This window comes from Haliotis asinina, chromosome 3 (assembly GCF_037392515.1).
Source record: "Haliotis asinina isolate JCU_RB_2024 chromosome 3, JCU_Hal_asi_v2, whole genome shotgun sequence".
Lineage (NCBI taxonomy): Eukaryota > Metazoa > Mollusca > Gastropoda > Lepetellida > Haliotidae > Haliotis > Haliotis asinina.
Window position 1 is genome coordinate 35234375 of NC_090282.1, and position 17696 is coordinate 35252070.

Genomic DNA, 17696 nt, shown 5'->3' on the forward strand with positions numbered 1-17696 from the left:
GATGTGTGTGACCTGTGGTAACACGGGAGTTGATGTGTGTGGCCTGTGTTAACACGTGAGTTGATGTGTGTGGCCTGTATTAACATGAGAGTTGATGGGTGTGGATGTGTGTGACCTGTGGTAACATGGGAGTTGATGTGTGTGGCCTGTGTTAACACGTGAGTTGATGTGTGTGGCCTGTATTAACATGGGAGTTGATGGATGTGGATGTGTGTGACCTGTGGTAACATGGGAGTTGATGTGTGTGGCCTGTGTTAACATGGGAGTTGATGGGTGTGGATGTGTTAACATGGGAGTTGATGAGTGTGGCCTGTATTAACATGAGAGTTGATGGGTGTGGATGTGTGTGACCTGTGGTAACATGGGAGTTGATGTGTGTGGCCTGTGGTAACATGGGAGTTGATGTGTGTGGCCTGTATTAACATGGGAGTTGATGGGTGTGGATGTGTGTGGCCTGTGTTAACATGGGAGTTGATGTGTGTGGCCTGTGTTAACACGTGAGTTGATGAGTGTGGCCTGTATTAACATGAGAGTTGTTGATGGGTGTGGATGTGTGTGGCCTGTGTTAACATGGGAGTTGATGTGTGTGGCCTGTGTTAACATGTGAGTTGATGGGTGTGGATGTGTGTGACCTGTGGTAACATGGGAGTTGATGTGTGTGGCCTGTGTTAACATGGGAGTTGATGGGTGTGGATGTGTGTGACCTGTGGTAACATGGGAGTTGATGTGTGTGGCCTGTGTTAACATGTGAGTTGATGAGTGTGGTCTGTATTAACATGGGAGTTGATGGGTGTGGATGTGTGTGACCTGTGGTAACATGGGAGTTGATGAGTGTGGCCTGTGTTAACATGGGGGTTGATGTGTGTGGCCTGTGTTAACATGTGAGTTGATGGGTGTGGATGTGTGTGACCTGTGGTAACATGGGAGTTGATGTGTGTGGCCTGTGTTAACACGTGAGTTGATGTGTGTGGCCTGTATTAACATGGGAGTTGATGGGTGTGGATGTGTGTGACCTGTGGTAACATGGGAGTTGATGTGTGTGGCCTTTGGTAACATGGGAGTTGATGTGTGTGGCCTGTGTTAACATGGGAGTTGATGTGTGTGGCCTGTGTTAACATGTGAGTTGATGAGTGTGGCCTGTATTAACATGGGAGTTGATGGGTGTGGATGTGTGTGGCCTGTGTTAACATGTGAGTTGATGAGTGTGGCCTGTGTTAACATGTGAGTTGATGTGTGTGGCCTGTGTTAATATGTGAGTTGATGGGTGTGGATGTGTTTGACCTGTGGTAACATGGGAGTTGATGTGTGTGGCCTGTGTTAACATGTGAGTTGATGTGTGTGGCCTGTGTTAACATGTGAGTTGATGAGTGTGGCCTGTATTAACATGGGAGTTGATGGGTGTGGATGTGTGTGACCTGTGGTAACATTGGAGTTGATGTGTGTGGCCTGTGTTAACATGTGAGTTGATGTGTGTGGCCTGTGTTAACATGTGAGTTGATGGGTGTGGATGTGTGTGACCTGTGGTAACATGGGAGTTGATGTGTGTGGCCTGTGTTAACATGGGAGTTGATGTGTGTGGCCTGTATTAACATGGGAGTTGATGGGTGTGGATGTGTGTGACCTGTGGTAACATGGGAGTTGATGTGTGTGGCCTTTGGTAACATGGGAGTTGATGTGTGTGGCCTGTGTTAACATGGGAGTTGATGTGTGTGGCCTGTGTTAACATGTGAGTTGATGAGTGTGGCCTGTATTAACATGGGAGTTGATGGGTGTGGATGTGTGTGGCCTGTGTTAACATGTGAGTTGATGAGTGTGGCCTGTGTTAACATGTGAGTTGATGTGTGTGGCCTGTGTTAATATGTGAGTTGATGGGTGTGGATGTGTTTGACCTGTGGTAACATGGGAGTTGATGTGTGTGGCCTGTGTTAACATGTGAGTTGATGTGTGTGGCCTGTGTTAACATGTGAGTTGATGAGTGTGGCCTGTATTAACATGGGAGTTGATGGGTGTGGATGTGTGTGACCTGTGGTAACATTGGAGTTGATGTGTGTGGCCTGTGTTAACATGTGAGTTGATGTGTGTGGCCTGTGTTAACATGTGAGTTGATGGGTGTGGATGTGTGTGACCTGTGGTAACATGGGAGTTGATGTGTGTGGCCTGTGTTAACATGGGAGTTGATGTGTGTGGCCTGTGTTAACATGTGAGTTGATGGGTGTGGATGTGTGTGACCTGTGGTAACATGGGAGTTGATGTGTGTGGCCTGTGTTAACATGTGAGTTGATGTGTGTGGCCTGTGTTAACATGGGAGTTGATGTGTGTGGCCTGTGTTAACATGGGAGTTGATGTGTGTGGCCTGTGGTAACATGGGAGTTGATGTGTGTGGCCTGTGGTAACATGGGAGTTGATGTGTGTGGCCTGTGTTAACGTGGGAGTTGATGTGTGTGGCCTGTGTTAACATGTGAGTTGATGAGTGTGGCCTGTATTAACATGGGAGTTGATGGGTGTGGATGTGTGCGACCTGTGGTGACATGGGAGTTGATGGGTGTGGCCTGTGTTAACATGTGAGTTGATGAGTGTGGCCTGTATTAACATGGGAGTTGATGGGTGTGGCCTGTGGTAACATGGGGGTTGATGTGTGTGACCAGTGGTAACATTGGAAGTGATGAGTGGATTCTATGTTAGCAAACTGATGATAACTTTATCTGTTGTTAATAGGCAGTTGATGAGTGTATTCTGTGATAACCTGTGTGTTGGTAAACCTAGTCTGATTACATAAAGTTTAAAGGTGTATCCTCTGTTACTGTGTGTATATTCAGATGCACTTGTTAGTTGATGTTATTCACGTAAACATGTGAGTTGATGGGGAACTTGGTGTTTTGTCAGGTGCCGATGGAAGTCACGTAAACGACACAGATATTCTCTACTAAGAGAGGTAGATGATGAGGAAGACAAAAATAAGTTAGAACTGATGCCAAAAGGTGAGTGCTGTGGATTTCCACCATGACAGTGTGACAGATTAACAGGATGTTAAAGTTGTTCTGTCAGTGCCTAGTAAATAATCAAGTGTGGATCAGACAATCCAGTGAATGATGTAATGAGCAACTATCCACACCATCAGGGTGCAATGCCAATGCAAGTCCTAGAATGTGACCATACAATCTGTTTTGTTACCTCATAAAGCCAATGTTGGTAGCTGTACATCTATTTTATCCAGGAATGCCTATGTTGTTAGATGAGATATTTATCACCAGATACTGTGAAAATTGTTGTGGTATGACTTTACCTGGAATGAGTCAATTGAGACCAAAGGAAGCCATATGTAATAATTCCTGTCATTGCTTTGATGTGATTGCAGGTAAGATCCAGAACAGCAGTGTAATGATCTCAGAATCTGACTTCTCAAGTGAGGAGGAGACACTGTTTGTCAACAGCAAAAAACCAAATGGACATATACAGAAACCTCTGAATGGCATCTCCAAACAACATTACAAAGCCAAGCTGAAGGCATAGTGCAGGGCTGCAGGGAGGGAACCAGGAACATGTGATGTGTGCTGGAGAGGCGGGAGGAGCTGCTTCATGACCTTGTCACCTTCGGTCGCTAGAACCTGGATGGAGATGTTGGGACACATGCCCCATCACCATCAGCTCCATCTTTAGATTAATACTGATTGACTATCAGGTCTCTAGCTGTGGTTTTTCAGCCTCAGATGGTCTCAATGAAGGTCTCTGAAATGAGTATTGGAAGGATCCTGTCAAACATGATCAAGGCCAATTTGAGTCCTGGTGAACTGTTAAAGCTGGATGTCCATCATTGATTATTTCTGCCAACACAGACTTATTGCAACAACTTACATGAACCTTGTGATTTATTCCTGGTGCAAATTGAAATCCACAGAAGACTATCTCATGATAAACCAAGCATCATCTTCATTATTGCCATGCACATCAATGGGGATTTTATGTTTTTTATGCAATATATTGCAGCATTGGGTTACATTCTTTGCACTGGGACCAATATTATTGCAAAGATTGGTCAGGAGGGAATATGCTTACAATGGAGTTATCCTGTAGTCAGTGCATCACTGCTGGTGATGGTGAAACATAACTTGTCTCAATACAACCTTGAGACAACACTTCCTTGATAAGTACCTGGACAGAGATTACAGCACCTTCAGGAAGCATTACAAGCCACCACTTACAAGTACCACTAAACACAGGAGTCACCTATAAATTTACAAAGCATCTATCTTGTACTATTACTAGTACTATTGAAGTTTGATACTGGAACATGTACTGAAGCATCTTGCCTTGTAGATGTAAGGTTGTTTAAATCCTTAACCGTCTGTCAGGTTAATCTGGCTCTGGAATGACAGGCTATAATTAGATGAGGCCCATACTGCTCAGTTCTAGATTATATGCCATGTTTATTTTAACTTTCTGAAATGGGATCAGTTCATGTTTTTAGGGCTTAAACCACTGAAATTAGAAACTTGCAATCACATGAACTAAAATTATTCTTCATTTTAAAAATGCATTGCATCCTTTCCTGTTAATTTGTGAAATGTGCAAGGAAAGGTGAATTTAGACTTTGAAGGTATTATTTAGATCTCATGTGTTCAAAAGATAAAGGTATTCTGTACTTAATAGTTTATTCAGTAACTATGGCATGTTGGGCTTTAGTTTTATTGAACACAATAAATAAGAGACACGAAATACTAAGTTTTCTTCCATCTGACTGCAGTGTGAGAGGTATATGTGGAATAACACCCTGGATGTAACATCAATGATGTGAGCCAGACTGTGCCAGATAGTGACTTCCTGAAGACTGTCTTGTCAATATGCGTCAACTATTATTGAATCAGATTAAATAATCAAAGGTGTACAAGCATTCCAGTGTAAATGAACTTTGAAAGTAATTTTGTGATATTCTTCTCCACACATTTTCATGTGATGTGTTTCTAGATTGATCCTGATACTCCCACTCAGAGGCATTTCTGACAAAATACTGTGTGCCTGACTGGCTGTTTGATGTAATCACCATACCTTTAGTGTCCAGTGAGACTCTGCTAATCTAGACTTTGCCACTGTTATAGTCAGACCTTAGCAGCAATCATATGGAAGGATTGTAGTTCAGAAAGGTTCCCTGCAGAAGGACCTTTTCAACAATAATTGTCTGGAAGGTTTGTGGATTAACAGTGTCCTGACTGGCAGGGTTTCACTGTATATGTCTTTATGCATTTACTTGTAACCTCCCAATGCGGTTCATGAACCTCTAGTATGTATATATTCTGGGTCATGATTTTTCTGTGTAATAGGTAAATTTGTCTGTCAACATGCTGTAAAAACTACTGTTCAAGATTTGTACAGGAAGTGTTAGGTCTTAGAATTTCATCAGTATTTTAGCTCGGGTTGAGTGGGTCCTATCAATAGAGAATAGGATATGACCAGTTCTTCAATACTGCATTCCAATAACTGTGTTCTTCAGTCTTTCAACTGATTCCTCTTTATGTCAGTGACAAGCTCTGGAACTGTGACCAACTGGATTGGCTTTGAGACATAACATCTCAATGAAAAGAAGGATGTCATGTGTTTTGATTTGTATGTGACGGCAAGATTGACATGAAATATTCAGCACTATCAACATTCATAGAACCAATGTCATTGCTAACATCTTTGACAGGTAGATTTCCCTTTGACGAAATAGAGATATGTATGACAGCAGTGATATAGAAGCCTTCACAGGAGCAAATCACTGATAATACCCTTGATGATAGTAATATTTACCTGTGACCTGCAGTTGTTTGATTGTATATGTGGTCGAAGTTTTAGTATGTGACTGTTCTGTGTGCAGTATTGCCCTGTAGAGCAGGCAGTATATATATATATATGTGTGTGTGTGTATTTCTGGACTATGTCCAGACTGTATCGTGTGTGACACAGTTGTACAGAATAGAGCATGTATAGGATCTAACATGGTATTCTGAAATTTTAACATTGTGAGATTAATAATTGTGAAAAAAAATATCAAAAAACTTTTATGAAATACTCAACCAGTCCCTATTTGGGGATGAGGGAAATTGTTTCAAAATGTCCCGTTCTTTGTCATTGTTTTGGATGAATGCCACGAGTAACATAAATAAACACTTTTGAATTCACCTTTTGGATATAATTCAGTGTTGCCATGAGAATATATCATTGATCTGGGAATGACACGGTTTCAGTGTCTGTGACTGATGTGTAGAATGTAGACTGAAAGTTCTCTAGGATCCGACATCTTCTCCCTGTCCAAGAGGCAGCAGTTGCACCATCACTCAGCACAAATGGGTATACAGTCAGTTTCGTCCTTGTGGAAACTAGTTACTAGTCTTGATACATTCAGTCTGTAACTTAATCTCTTGTCCAAAGATGGAATTTTGTCCATAACATTTTGGATGTGTGACTTTTGCTAATACTGCATGTGTTGCTGAATTCTACTGAAAATGATACTTCAGGTGTGTATTCTGAGAAAACCCTTCAGCATAAGTTTTTCCTACATATTTTTTAATGTGTCTGGTTTGGGATGCTTCTGATGGATGCTCCTTGAACAAAATCATAGCACTACAACTGTCATGTATGTTTTTAGTACAGCGGATTGATGGTGCTGTTTGATCTGGCAGATGCTTCTTGAAACACAAGGACATTTACTGTCATGACATGTAGGAACTGTCACAGTCCTGCTGGAAATAAGTGATGGTGTTTCTGCCGAGTCCTGGATTTCTATCAGAGATGCCAACCGCTTATGATTTTATCATAGTTGTTTCAAATTTTAGCCTCAGACTACACCAATACAATTGCACTAGATATTTTATGAAATTTGAAAAAAATTCATTAAAATTTAGATATACCGACTAAAACATATTTTCACTTTTTGCTGATAATTTGGAAATCTGCTGCTGGAGGTACATGTATGTGAAATTAAAGCTTCACTCTTGATTAATGTCATATTACCTTTCTCAGAATCCATCATGATTTTAGTTGACTACTAATCTTAAATTAAACTTTGTGGCTGGCATCTCTTTTTCAATGTGATGATGGTTCCTGGAGAATGTGAGGATGGTATGTAGACTAACTGCAATAATAGAGTACAAATTGCCTCATGTCTTGTGATGACTTGTATATAACAAATTTCTATCTTTTTACTGTACATAACCCTATTTTGGGAAGATATATTTTGTACACATTCCTCTCAGTACAGTATCAAATGGAGATTAGTTTTTAACCCTATTTTGTCCATGTATTGGTCTATTTTGGAAACATTTGATATGTTAATTTTTGGTGTTATTTCTGTTTTATTTGGTTCCACATGACTGTCCTGATTTAAGCGTAAAGATGTGTTTGTTTGTCAAACAAATGTCTTCTGCTACCTTTGGTCCCACTTTGATGTTCATGCAACAGATCACTGTCCTGATAATATTTGGTTTCTGTGAACGGTTTCTGTTAAATGTTAGGTGAAAGTTTCAAAAGATCAGTTCATTTAGTTTCCATTTTAACCGTCACCCAGTTCCTGTTAACCCAACATGTACAGTTCCTCTTAAGCTCTTTGAATATTTACACAAACCATGCATTATGAGGTAGCAGAGTTGTTTTTAGAGCAGTGTTTTAAATAGTCTTAATTACAGGAAATCACTTGGGTTTTTTTTGTGAAGGATGTTTCAATGATTATATTACAGAAATATAAAGAGTATAATTTCACAATTTCACTGTTACAGCAAGCCTTTTGAAAGCTTGTGTCAGTGCATTAAATTTAAAAATAGGTCAGCATTTAAACTGCCTTCTGCTTAAATGAAAGGAGCCCAGTGTCTCCTCAAGCCAAGATAAATCCCTTACGATTTGGTGCCACAATATTGCTTATGAGGGGTTGTTGGATTTACTGAGTAAATGTGTTGGAAACTGTAAACATCAGTACACAACAGCATTGTACCAGGCTTGTAGTGAGACCCCTGTATCGGTGTGTCGAGCTATTCTTGGATGTCAATAATCTGGTGCTTCATGTCCATCAATACATATATTTTTAAGAAGCCGACATATTTACCTATTTTAGAAACCCTTGATAAACTTGTAGTAGTATGTCTTTGATGCATTGATGCTTTAAATGACATTTTTTAAATATTTTGTCTCTGTGAAGGTGTAGTTTCAAGTTATAGTGAAATACAGAAGACCTTTGAAATTCACTTCTTTCCTGTGATTTTACTGTAGTACTAAAACATGCTTGTTATGTATGGTAAGGTGTGTAAATAACTCGTCAGAACTTGTATCATGAACTATATGATGCTTGAAAGTAATATGAAAGTATATTAATGTTCTTTTTTAATTACATGATAGCCTTGAACATGGTTGCTATACTGACAAGATACATATTGGGCAACCATTACTTATCAATAAGGAGCAAAACACAAGTTAGCATAAGCATTCATGTGTGAATTGTGTATTGTCTTGTGTCCATGTAATGATTCAAACAGATATTGACACTGGTTTGTAGTTACACAATATGAACACACACATGAAACTATACATGATACTGACCAGACTGAATATGTATAGAATTCTTATTCTGGATTTAGGATTATGCATGAATTGTATACACCTGGTGCCAAATATTCTGTAATTTCTGAGAGTGTACAGTTCTGACATAATTTCAAGTTACTGCAGTGTCTTGCTGAAAGCAGTTCAACATATAACTTGTGGCCCACATATGGCAATTAGGGTGTCACAAGAATCTGCTGATAGTTCTACGGGAATCGACAGATTTTAATAATATTTCTGCCTTGTGCTGTGTCATGGCTGATATCTTCAGAGGAATTTTGCATAATGACCTCCAGTTTGTTTTAGTTGTATAAAATGAGCATTCAGTATGGTCAGTGAATTCCTGGCATCGGATGTTTGATGTCATAATCGGCAAAGAATGGGAATTTAATGATGGTTTAAATGTTTTCCATCATAGCATAGGGTAGAGAAAGATATTTATCTAAGCTGTCTGCTAAAGTTCTGTGTGTTGAAGTATGAAAGACAGTAGATGTTTTCACTTCTTTGTTAGTGATTTGTTGCTGGCAGTAGTTTGTGATTTGTTCATCTGGATATGTTTACAGCTTATTATAGACAACTGCATAATATATTTACTGTAGACAGAGTTTCTCATCATGGTTTGTGATGCTGAACGCAGATTTAGAAGTGTCACCATTCATGAGATTAATGTGCATTGTATGTCCCAACAATATGATAATGTTAAAAGAATATTATCAGAAAAGAAAGACTGAGATAAATGCATGCTAGTGATCTCAAATTGTGGAAACATATCTATATTAACACTGACATAAATGTGCTCAACATTAGGTAGATCTTCCATAGGATAGAAAGTGCTCATAAGTTTAAGGTATTATTGACGAAGATTCATGCATACAGGTAGGCTTCATTCATTTTCATTTGACAGACAACTAAGGTTTGACCACAGTCAGTGCTTTGCTACCTGTTTCTATACCTAGGTTCATGAGATTAGCTGTGAGTGTCACACAAAAGTTGGTAGAGAAAGACTTGTGTCATCTGACCTCATCCACAATATGAACATATTATCAGTGTTCACTGCACAAAGAACTGCATTGAATATTAATCCAATTACTACTAACATAACTTTGTGAGATGTGACACTCATTTAGATGTTAAGTTACACCTACAACACAATCTTAGACTTTAAGTAACTGACAGTTTTTGGGGTGAGGACAGGTCTTGTTTGTAAAGACACACAGGCGGACCCAGTCACCCCCTCATAAAATGGATGAAACTGAACTGTGCAAGCCCCCTTTTTCAAACGCTGTATCCACCATAGAAGACATTGTATCCTTTTAGTTAGTTTAGTTTTGTATTCACTTCAGTCTTTTTAAGAGTTGGTGTCAGTTTAGTCAATTTAGTTCTAGTCTGTTTGTGACTAAATTACAGTAATCTGCATGGGATGAATGTAAAATGATCTCTGTGTTGAAGGTAGATAGGGTTTACTTGTGGGCATGCATGCTTGGTTCATCATCTGGCTGGTTGTGTTCCAGGTGTACCATACTACAGAACAGAGAACAAAATATGAATGTCGTTGATTTTATATAATGGTTGTATTTATGTTTATATTTTAATTATAGATGTGTGATTACTAATCCATTGTATAGAATCTAATCAGTATGCTAGACAGCTCATTATTCTAAACAGAAGTGAAATACTAAAGTATGTAGATGTTTGTGTTCATTTGTTACTGACAGTCGTAAATTAATACATGATGATATACACTTGATGCCACTATTAAAGAGTCTACTGAAACTCCAGATTTTAATATTTTCACATTATGTGCTCATTGCATAATGACAACAAATAGGTGAAACATAATCCATGTTCACAGCATATTATTCTATTACTGTACAGATCACAGTGTGTAATAATTGGGGACAAACATGTATAAAGCATGGTACAGCCAAAATCAGATTTGCTTTTTCCCTGAAGAAAATTTAAGAAGTTGATATTTCGTCTTTCAGGAATCATTGGAACTACTCCTTCAGAAAGTTGTGATTTATGTTCCTTTTCTGCACATTTGTAATATTATGTTTTCTCCATGACAAATTTAATGTGTTTTTTTACTCTAGTTACAGAGCATCAGTCTTGCTCTGAAGGAATGTCCAGGGAGCATATCAATTTATTTCAACCAAAGAGCTAGATATTAGCAAAGCTTGAATTGACACATAATCACAGAGTAAAGGATAACACAATCAACATCCCAGTGATAACTATTTGTATAATAACAAATCGTTTGTAGCCTTTCTCTGTGCAACTTTTAGTTGAAGGCACTGTCATGAAAAGCATTCCATTATTTTGTCCTTGCACATGACTCTGTTTAATATGCCACAGACCAATCAGCCTGTGTACCAAATGCGTGTCATGCCTCTCGCTACTCAACCGTCTGGTGTATATTGTACTGCTTGGTTACTGTGTTGCTCAAACAGTGTGCTCCAGTTTGTTTTTACCTATACATTTCATATATGTTTATGTGTTGATTGTATGATTTCCACTGTACAGATGTGTTAACTATAAATAAATCAGGGACCAAATAAACTCTTAATCTCCATCTATGCACGACTTGATTTTATGTTTCAATTGTATGACGAGATTTTGGAATAAGTAAGATGCTACTCAGAACCAAATGAGATTGTGATGAAGTGAAATGTATAAATGTACATTGGTGGAACAAATAGTATGATGATTACCCCAAATGGTCTTATGCATTGGTCCATTGGCTTTCATGTCAAATTGACAAAATCAAATTCAGAACCAGGCTTCAAGAAGGATTGCAGTGTGTTACCTGATGGTGTAATGCATGATACACTCATGTATTATGATGGATCTGCTCAGTTTCAGGATGCATTTTATTAACGTATCCTCATTTCTTGAACCTGTGAAGATCTGGGTTAGAATTGGTCTTCTGCAGCCCAGGCTTGTCATAAGAGGCAACTAACGGGATTGGGTGGTCAGGTTTCCTGGCTTGATTGACATGTCAAATCCCAACTGTAGAGATGCTTATGATGTTGATCACCAAATTGTCTGGTCCAGACTCCATTATTTGTTTGGAATATTGCTGTTTAGCATTAAATAGCATTTCTTGACCAAGTACAACTGAAGAGAACCTAGGGAGGAGATTTTGCCTGGACTAACGTAAAGAGTGGTGTGTTCCAGACCAAATCTCGGCCAGATGTCACTTGCAGGCGATTATAACCTTACCAAGATAATGGTCTCACAATTTGTTTTAATAGAACTAGAACAAACACAAATCTAGATTGGCAAATTGTCTTATGTCTGACAAAATATCCATCTGCAGACCCATTATAAGCAGTAGACATCAGGTAGTGGAAACAACAGTACTCGCTCTACTAGGAAGAGGAAGACGCTGGGCACATGCAGAATGGTGGAGGTGTAGTTTTACAGATGAGAAACCTGAAAACCTCAGCACTTCGCTGTGGTAAGTCTTTGATTTGGAATGGGAGTTGATATATGAGGACGAGATTATTCAACATGAAACATCTTTGCAAGGTCCGTCAAAGTTCCATATTACAGGATATGTTAGCACATTCTCAGAGAATTTGCTTGGCATTTCAGCATTTTCTCCTATTGAAGACGAGTACAAACCCCAATCTTGAGTTCCCCACAATTTGCACATGCTTCAGAAAAACTGGGTAGAATGGTAGAAGATGACCATGGACCACCAGCAAATACCAGGTCATTGTAACTGTGTCTTGTGTTACTCAAAAGGTAACCGAGCTACCCTATGTCTTTGGAAAAAGCTGAACAGATATTAGTTATACGTTATATAGGCCTGAAAAAGGATGGATCAATATTGTTAGTGTTATACACGTCGATGACTGTTACTGTAATAATTCAAGATACACTGGTGAGGAAGAATGTCATTTGGTACATCATGAAGGTCAGAGGAGGATATCTGAAAAACGGCAACGAAAATATATAGAATGAATATTTTTCAACAATTGTAAAAGATGTTCTTTGAAAATAACATGAGGAAATGCTGGGCAGATGAATACCCTTTCTTGAGTTTTGTCTTTTCGTCAGCAAGGTCTTACCTGCAAAGCAAACCCATTCAGTGAAAGTTGCGCAAATGTACATTCTACATGTCCTCTGTTGTGGACGATTCACAGTTTCATGTTCCCTGAAACCATAACGTCATGACAATAAGTATTAGCTCTGATATGTAAATGCCAAACGTCTGAGTTGATGCCTACCGAAAGTGCCTTTGTGGAGAGGAAACCTGCAAAGTAAGAATGGTGAGATCATATGGAAGACCCACCTGGAACACAGTGCTGTGGTTCTGGAGTCCACATCCCATCTCTACACAGTACGGTGGTGATGTTTTGTCCCCCAGTGAAGTCCCAGCCCGTCCTGCAGGTCAGGACAACTGATGTTCCTGGAGTAGCCTGGCAACTGGAGGTCAAGGCGTTGGTCAGCAGCCTCAAACAAGGGCAGCTGCTGGCTGGACAAAAGACACACTATACTTAAGCGCGTAATGAACGGTAATAAATATATTAAACCATTATGGGCCTTGATGTTCGAGGCTCTGTTAGCGCTAAGATAATCGTAAGTGCCATACATTAACATAAACATATGCCTATCTTAGTGCTAAGAGAGCTTTGAAAATCTAGGAACTGAAAAAGTAAAATTTACTTCCTTTAGTTATTGACTGAAACGTTCTGAAACAGGTTTTTGCTTCTCTTTCTATATGTAAGTTTCTATTTAGAGGCTAAAGAAGTTACCTGCTCATATACATTATCATCGAGATAAAGTAACTGATAAATAAAGCATTTTCAAGCTGCAATGGTTGGGGTCAATTCCAGGTTTGATTGTATGTATTTATATTTTTCATGGAAATAAAAAATATGGCTGGGTATATTGAAATTTGATGTTTATTAAGGTGAGCTACAGATATCTTTGGTACATGCTAATAACATATTAAGACAAAAATGATTACGATAAGTATTTGATTAAACCTTACTTCCAATTCAACGTTTACAGATGTAATAGTTCTTACCTTCATCTTCAGAATAGTTGGGGCTACATGTATATATGTAGGAGCGGGAAGACATTGGAGATGTGAAAGTCTCAGAGGAAGCTCGTGATGTCACAGGAGCAGTCGTCATGTCAGTGGGGGACTCGGCGCACGATGGGCTGACAGATCCCGATGTCCTGGGAAGTAGATCGCCACTGTCTCTTGTACTGGAGCTGGTGATCTCAGAGTAGACTCTAGTGTCTCTAGTGTTTCCATCTGTAGTGTGGCTGACTGGTTCTGATATTCTGGGAAGCAGATCGCCATTGCCTGTTGTGCTAGAGCTAGTGATTTCAGAGTAGACTCCAGTGCCTCCCGAATCAACATCTACAGTATAGCTGACAGATCCCGATGTCCTGGAAAGTAGATCGCAACTGTCTGTTGTACTGGAGCTGGTGATCTCAAAGTGGGGTACAGAGTCTTTAGAGTTACCATCTATAGTTTGGCCTCTATAGATGGCATGTTTGGAGGCCAATGCAGATGTCGGTATTGTGTCTGGGTGGTGTGTGGCGTGAACAGCCTCTGAGACAGGACTGACCATGGATGTCAGTATCGTGGTTGATTGAGTATTCTTACCGAAGAGCGAGGAAGGACTTACTGACTGTTCATGTAAAGCTGCCAACTGTTGCCTTGTAATTAGTGAGCCGAAGCCTATACTGGACGGATCTAAAGACCGAGGATTTGTTGGTTTACTACTGCTTGGATCTACCCGACCCGGGAGACTATGGACCGTATCTGATGTTGATTCAGAATCCAACTGTGTTGACAAATCCATGCCACTTGGTATCACCAGCGTGGAAGTAGTCCGAACAGATAGTGTTGATGCTGAGATAGACAGTGACCTTGAAACATCGTAAGATGTATACCTAACAGATTCCGGTTGTAATTTCGAGAAATCTTGGGTGACCGAATCAGTACTAACGACTCGTCTTTGCTTTGATGAAGAAAATGATGTCGGACTTTGGGTTTGAGATGTGCTTGATGTGACAGACGTTTCAAGATCGGATTCTTTGCCTAAAGAAAAAGAATGTAGTTTCTATCATTTTAATAACATGACATTGTGAAACAATGATTACGCCAATAATAAGTGGCACATCGTATTTTATATCCAATGTTTAACCACAAGTTTATCAATTGTCTCCAATAATTCTACTTGCCACAAGCAGATTGTGTTAAAGCCTCTTGTCCGTTGTCTCGTGACACCCGCAGCAGAAGAGTGTCGTGTGTGTTGATCCCATTGTACAGAAACTGGTCACAGTCTGTCGCAAGTTCCTTATCTTCCGCCTTGTCTGTGTCTGTGGAAGTCGAATAAGCTGTTTACAGTTACATGTATCGGCATAATGGGCACAATTACGCTGACTCGCTGACTTTAACAGTTTTAGAAATGTAGATATCATGGTCAACTAGTAAGTGAGGAGTGAAGGGGTAGGTGACCAAGCAACCACCTGCAGATATGTACAACTTCTGCAAACGTACATGCACCATAGACAAAGCATCTGATCTGTGACGAGATCTATGACGTGTTGGGAGAACTACAGTTTGCTGTGAGGGCTATGTGACATGCTGTAAAATCAACACAAACTGAAGCACAAAATACCGACGGCCTGACCAACCTTAGTACTCCCTGGAACACAATTCATTACAGTCTGAGCAATGTTCCTATGGTTAAGACCTTTTCTTGCCCACTTACCCACATTGTACCACAGCCCGAAGTCCCCTCCTGCACACTTCTGGTCTTCGTGACCGGAACAGGAAGTATTACAGTGGTCAGGTGTCATCAAATCCACCGAGGCTGGCATTTCTGTGACACAGTAGCAGTCATCACCAGACACCACGGCGAGCTCACTCAGGTTCCCCCGGCACAGTTCTTTACACAACAAAGCAGTCATGTCATCACTGTCAACAATATGCTCCAGTTCCATAGACGTGAGATGGAGCTCCCTGCAGCCTCTGAAACCTAAGGAAGAATTCATGTAGCGAAGAACAACAATATAACCATGTGCGACTCATCTGTATGAATCCTCATGTGCTGTTAGAGAACTTACATTTAGTTTAAGATATTATCGAAAAATGAATTTGTTAGTTAGGAGCATTATGTCCTTAAAGTCCCATTATAGATGATTTTATTACTAATAGTCAGCTTGCAAAGTGCACAACTCCATCATATAATGTATGCCCACAACTTTACCAAAATATTATCATGGTTAAGTATGGGCGCCATTTTAGTTGTCAGCCTCCTTCTCGTATACAAAAAAAAGATAACTTTGACGCGACAGAAGGTTAACAATCACCATGTTATCCTACCGGATACCCATTCACAGCTCATTGCCAGGCAAACATTTGCCTCCAAACCAGAATAGATCTTGCAATATAAATTATATGTGTATCAAACTCTCTGTCTTTATCTTGAATTAAGATGCCTACCACGTTCCTGTTTGCAGATGTATCCCCATGTGGTGCTTGGAGTTGTGACACAGTCTCTGAGCATGGCACTTTCATCATTCCTGACGAAGCAGCACATAGTAGTAGCAGTACACAGATTGGTGAAGGACGGGTTGTTGTCAAACAGCACTGGGTCCACCCAACGTAGGGAACCTGACAGAGTGACACCAGTCAGACCAACTAGCCACTGATCCACAGGAGCAAAGAACGGAGATCCTGAAACAAGACCTTTGCGTTTGTATTGACTATAAAGGAAGACGGGGCATCATCTTCCTGGCCATTTCCAAAACATACATAGGGTAAATTAAAGAACACTTCAAGAGGCAATACATCCAGTCATCGTTTGCATCAGTTGAAATAATTAAGGACAAAATCACATGTTGATGAACAAATATCCGTTGTCATATGCAACAAATTGTCAAAACCACATGCAATCCTTGATCGATCAAATCAACCGCCAAAATGAAAGGTTCTGACTATAAGTAAAGCGTAAACAAATCACGAAAACAAGTATATATGATACGATATGATACGAACACAGCCTGACAACATTGTCTCATACTCCCAATAAATGTCTGGATGGTTGTTAAGAAAAGAAGGAGAAATGTTCCACGCTTCAGAAAGAAAATCACCGTGTTCCAGGATGAAATATTTCTGTATGATCCCAAATTTGATCTTTAGAAAGTTTTATACGCGTGCGTGCGTGCGTGCGTGCGTGCGTGCGTGCGTGCGTGCGTGCGTGCGTGCGTGTGTGTGTGTATATTCAGTAATCAGCATTAAAATGGGTACATGATTAACTTTGCAAGCATACAGAGTCTAGAGGTTTCAAGATATTTATATATGTTTGCAGACTTCGAAGATTGGGAACCTCGTATTGTGGTGGCGATGAAGTCCAATTCATCCTGTGATATTACAGACGTGAGGTAACCGCCCCCCTCGTTGAAACAACCACCATTGTAGACACTGAAGACGTTGGGTGTTGCCACGACGAACTGGTAGAAGTTGCCCCTCCAATATACCCAGTCTTTTGGGGCGTATTCTAGGCGGGGGACAGCGTTCACTTGCAAATCTAAAAAGATTTTTTTTGTAAGGTTGTGTTGAAAATTTATGCATGCTTTTCTAAAGTGACATATACATTTTAGACCTTGATCTCACAATCAATACATGTATACTTAAAATCATGATCGGTAGAGTCACAGTTAGAACCTGTATAGTCACACCTGTATAGTCACAGTCCGTACCTGTATAGTCACAGTCAGTGCATGTATAGTCACAGTCAGCACATGTATAGTCACACCTGTATAGTCGGTCACTAAATGCATTGTCACACCTGTATATTCACAGTCATCACCTGTATTGTCACACCTTTGTAGCCACAGTCAGTACCTGTATAGTAGCAGTTGCGAGTGGATCGTGTGTTGCCCTCATCACGATGCAACAGGTAAGGTCCGGGGATACGCACTCCCTGTTTGTACAGATCTGCACAGCTCCCGGCAACTTCTTCATACCGGCCTGTACACATGTATACATATAATTCAGAACTGGTGACAATCACAGTGCTCATTTTTCTTTTACTTTAGTGTCACCAAATTGTTTCAGAGATATACTATTGTAAACATCTTTCTAATTTCCATCTGCT

General features: G+C 40.0%; 2 protein-coding genes across 2 annotated transcripts in view; one reads left to right on the forward strand and one right to left on the reverse strand.

Annotated features, from left to right (window-relative positions):
• The window catches only part of LOC137277880 (dyslexia-associated protein KIAA0319-like protein), an 85558-nt gene extending 80859 nt beyond the window's left edge, over positions 1–4699 (forward strand). The window contains exons 24-25 of the mRNA XM_067809857.1: positions 2884–2978; positions 3356–4699. Coding sequence (XP_067665958.1) covers positions 2884–2978; positions 3356–3510 — 250 coding nt within the window. The 3' untranslated portion in view covers positions 3511–4699. The remainder of the gene's footprint in view (positions 1–2883; positions 2979–3355) is intronic.
• A 7097-nt stretch (positions 4700–11796) lies between these two features.
• LOC137277198 (uncharacterized) lies at positions 11797–14623 on the reverse strand. The gene is made up of 2 exons (XM_067808871.1): positions 13601–14623; positions 11797–13045 (listed from the first exon to the last, which is right to left on the reverse strand). Exons 1-2 carry the CDS (start codon positions 14388–14390, stop codon positions 12846–12848), a joined length of 990 nt encoding a protein of 329 aa, XP_067664972.1. The 5' UTR covers positions 14391–14623; the 3' UTR covers positions 11797–12845.
• Positions 14624–17696: the final 3073 nt, after the last annotated feature.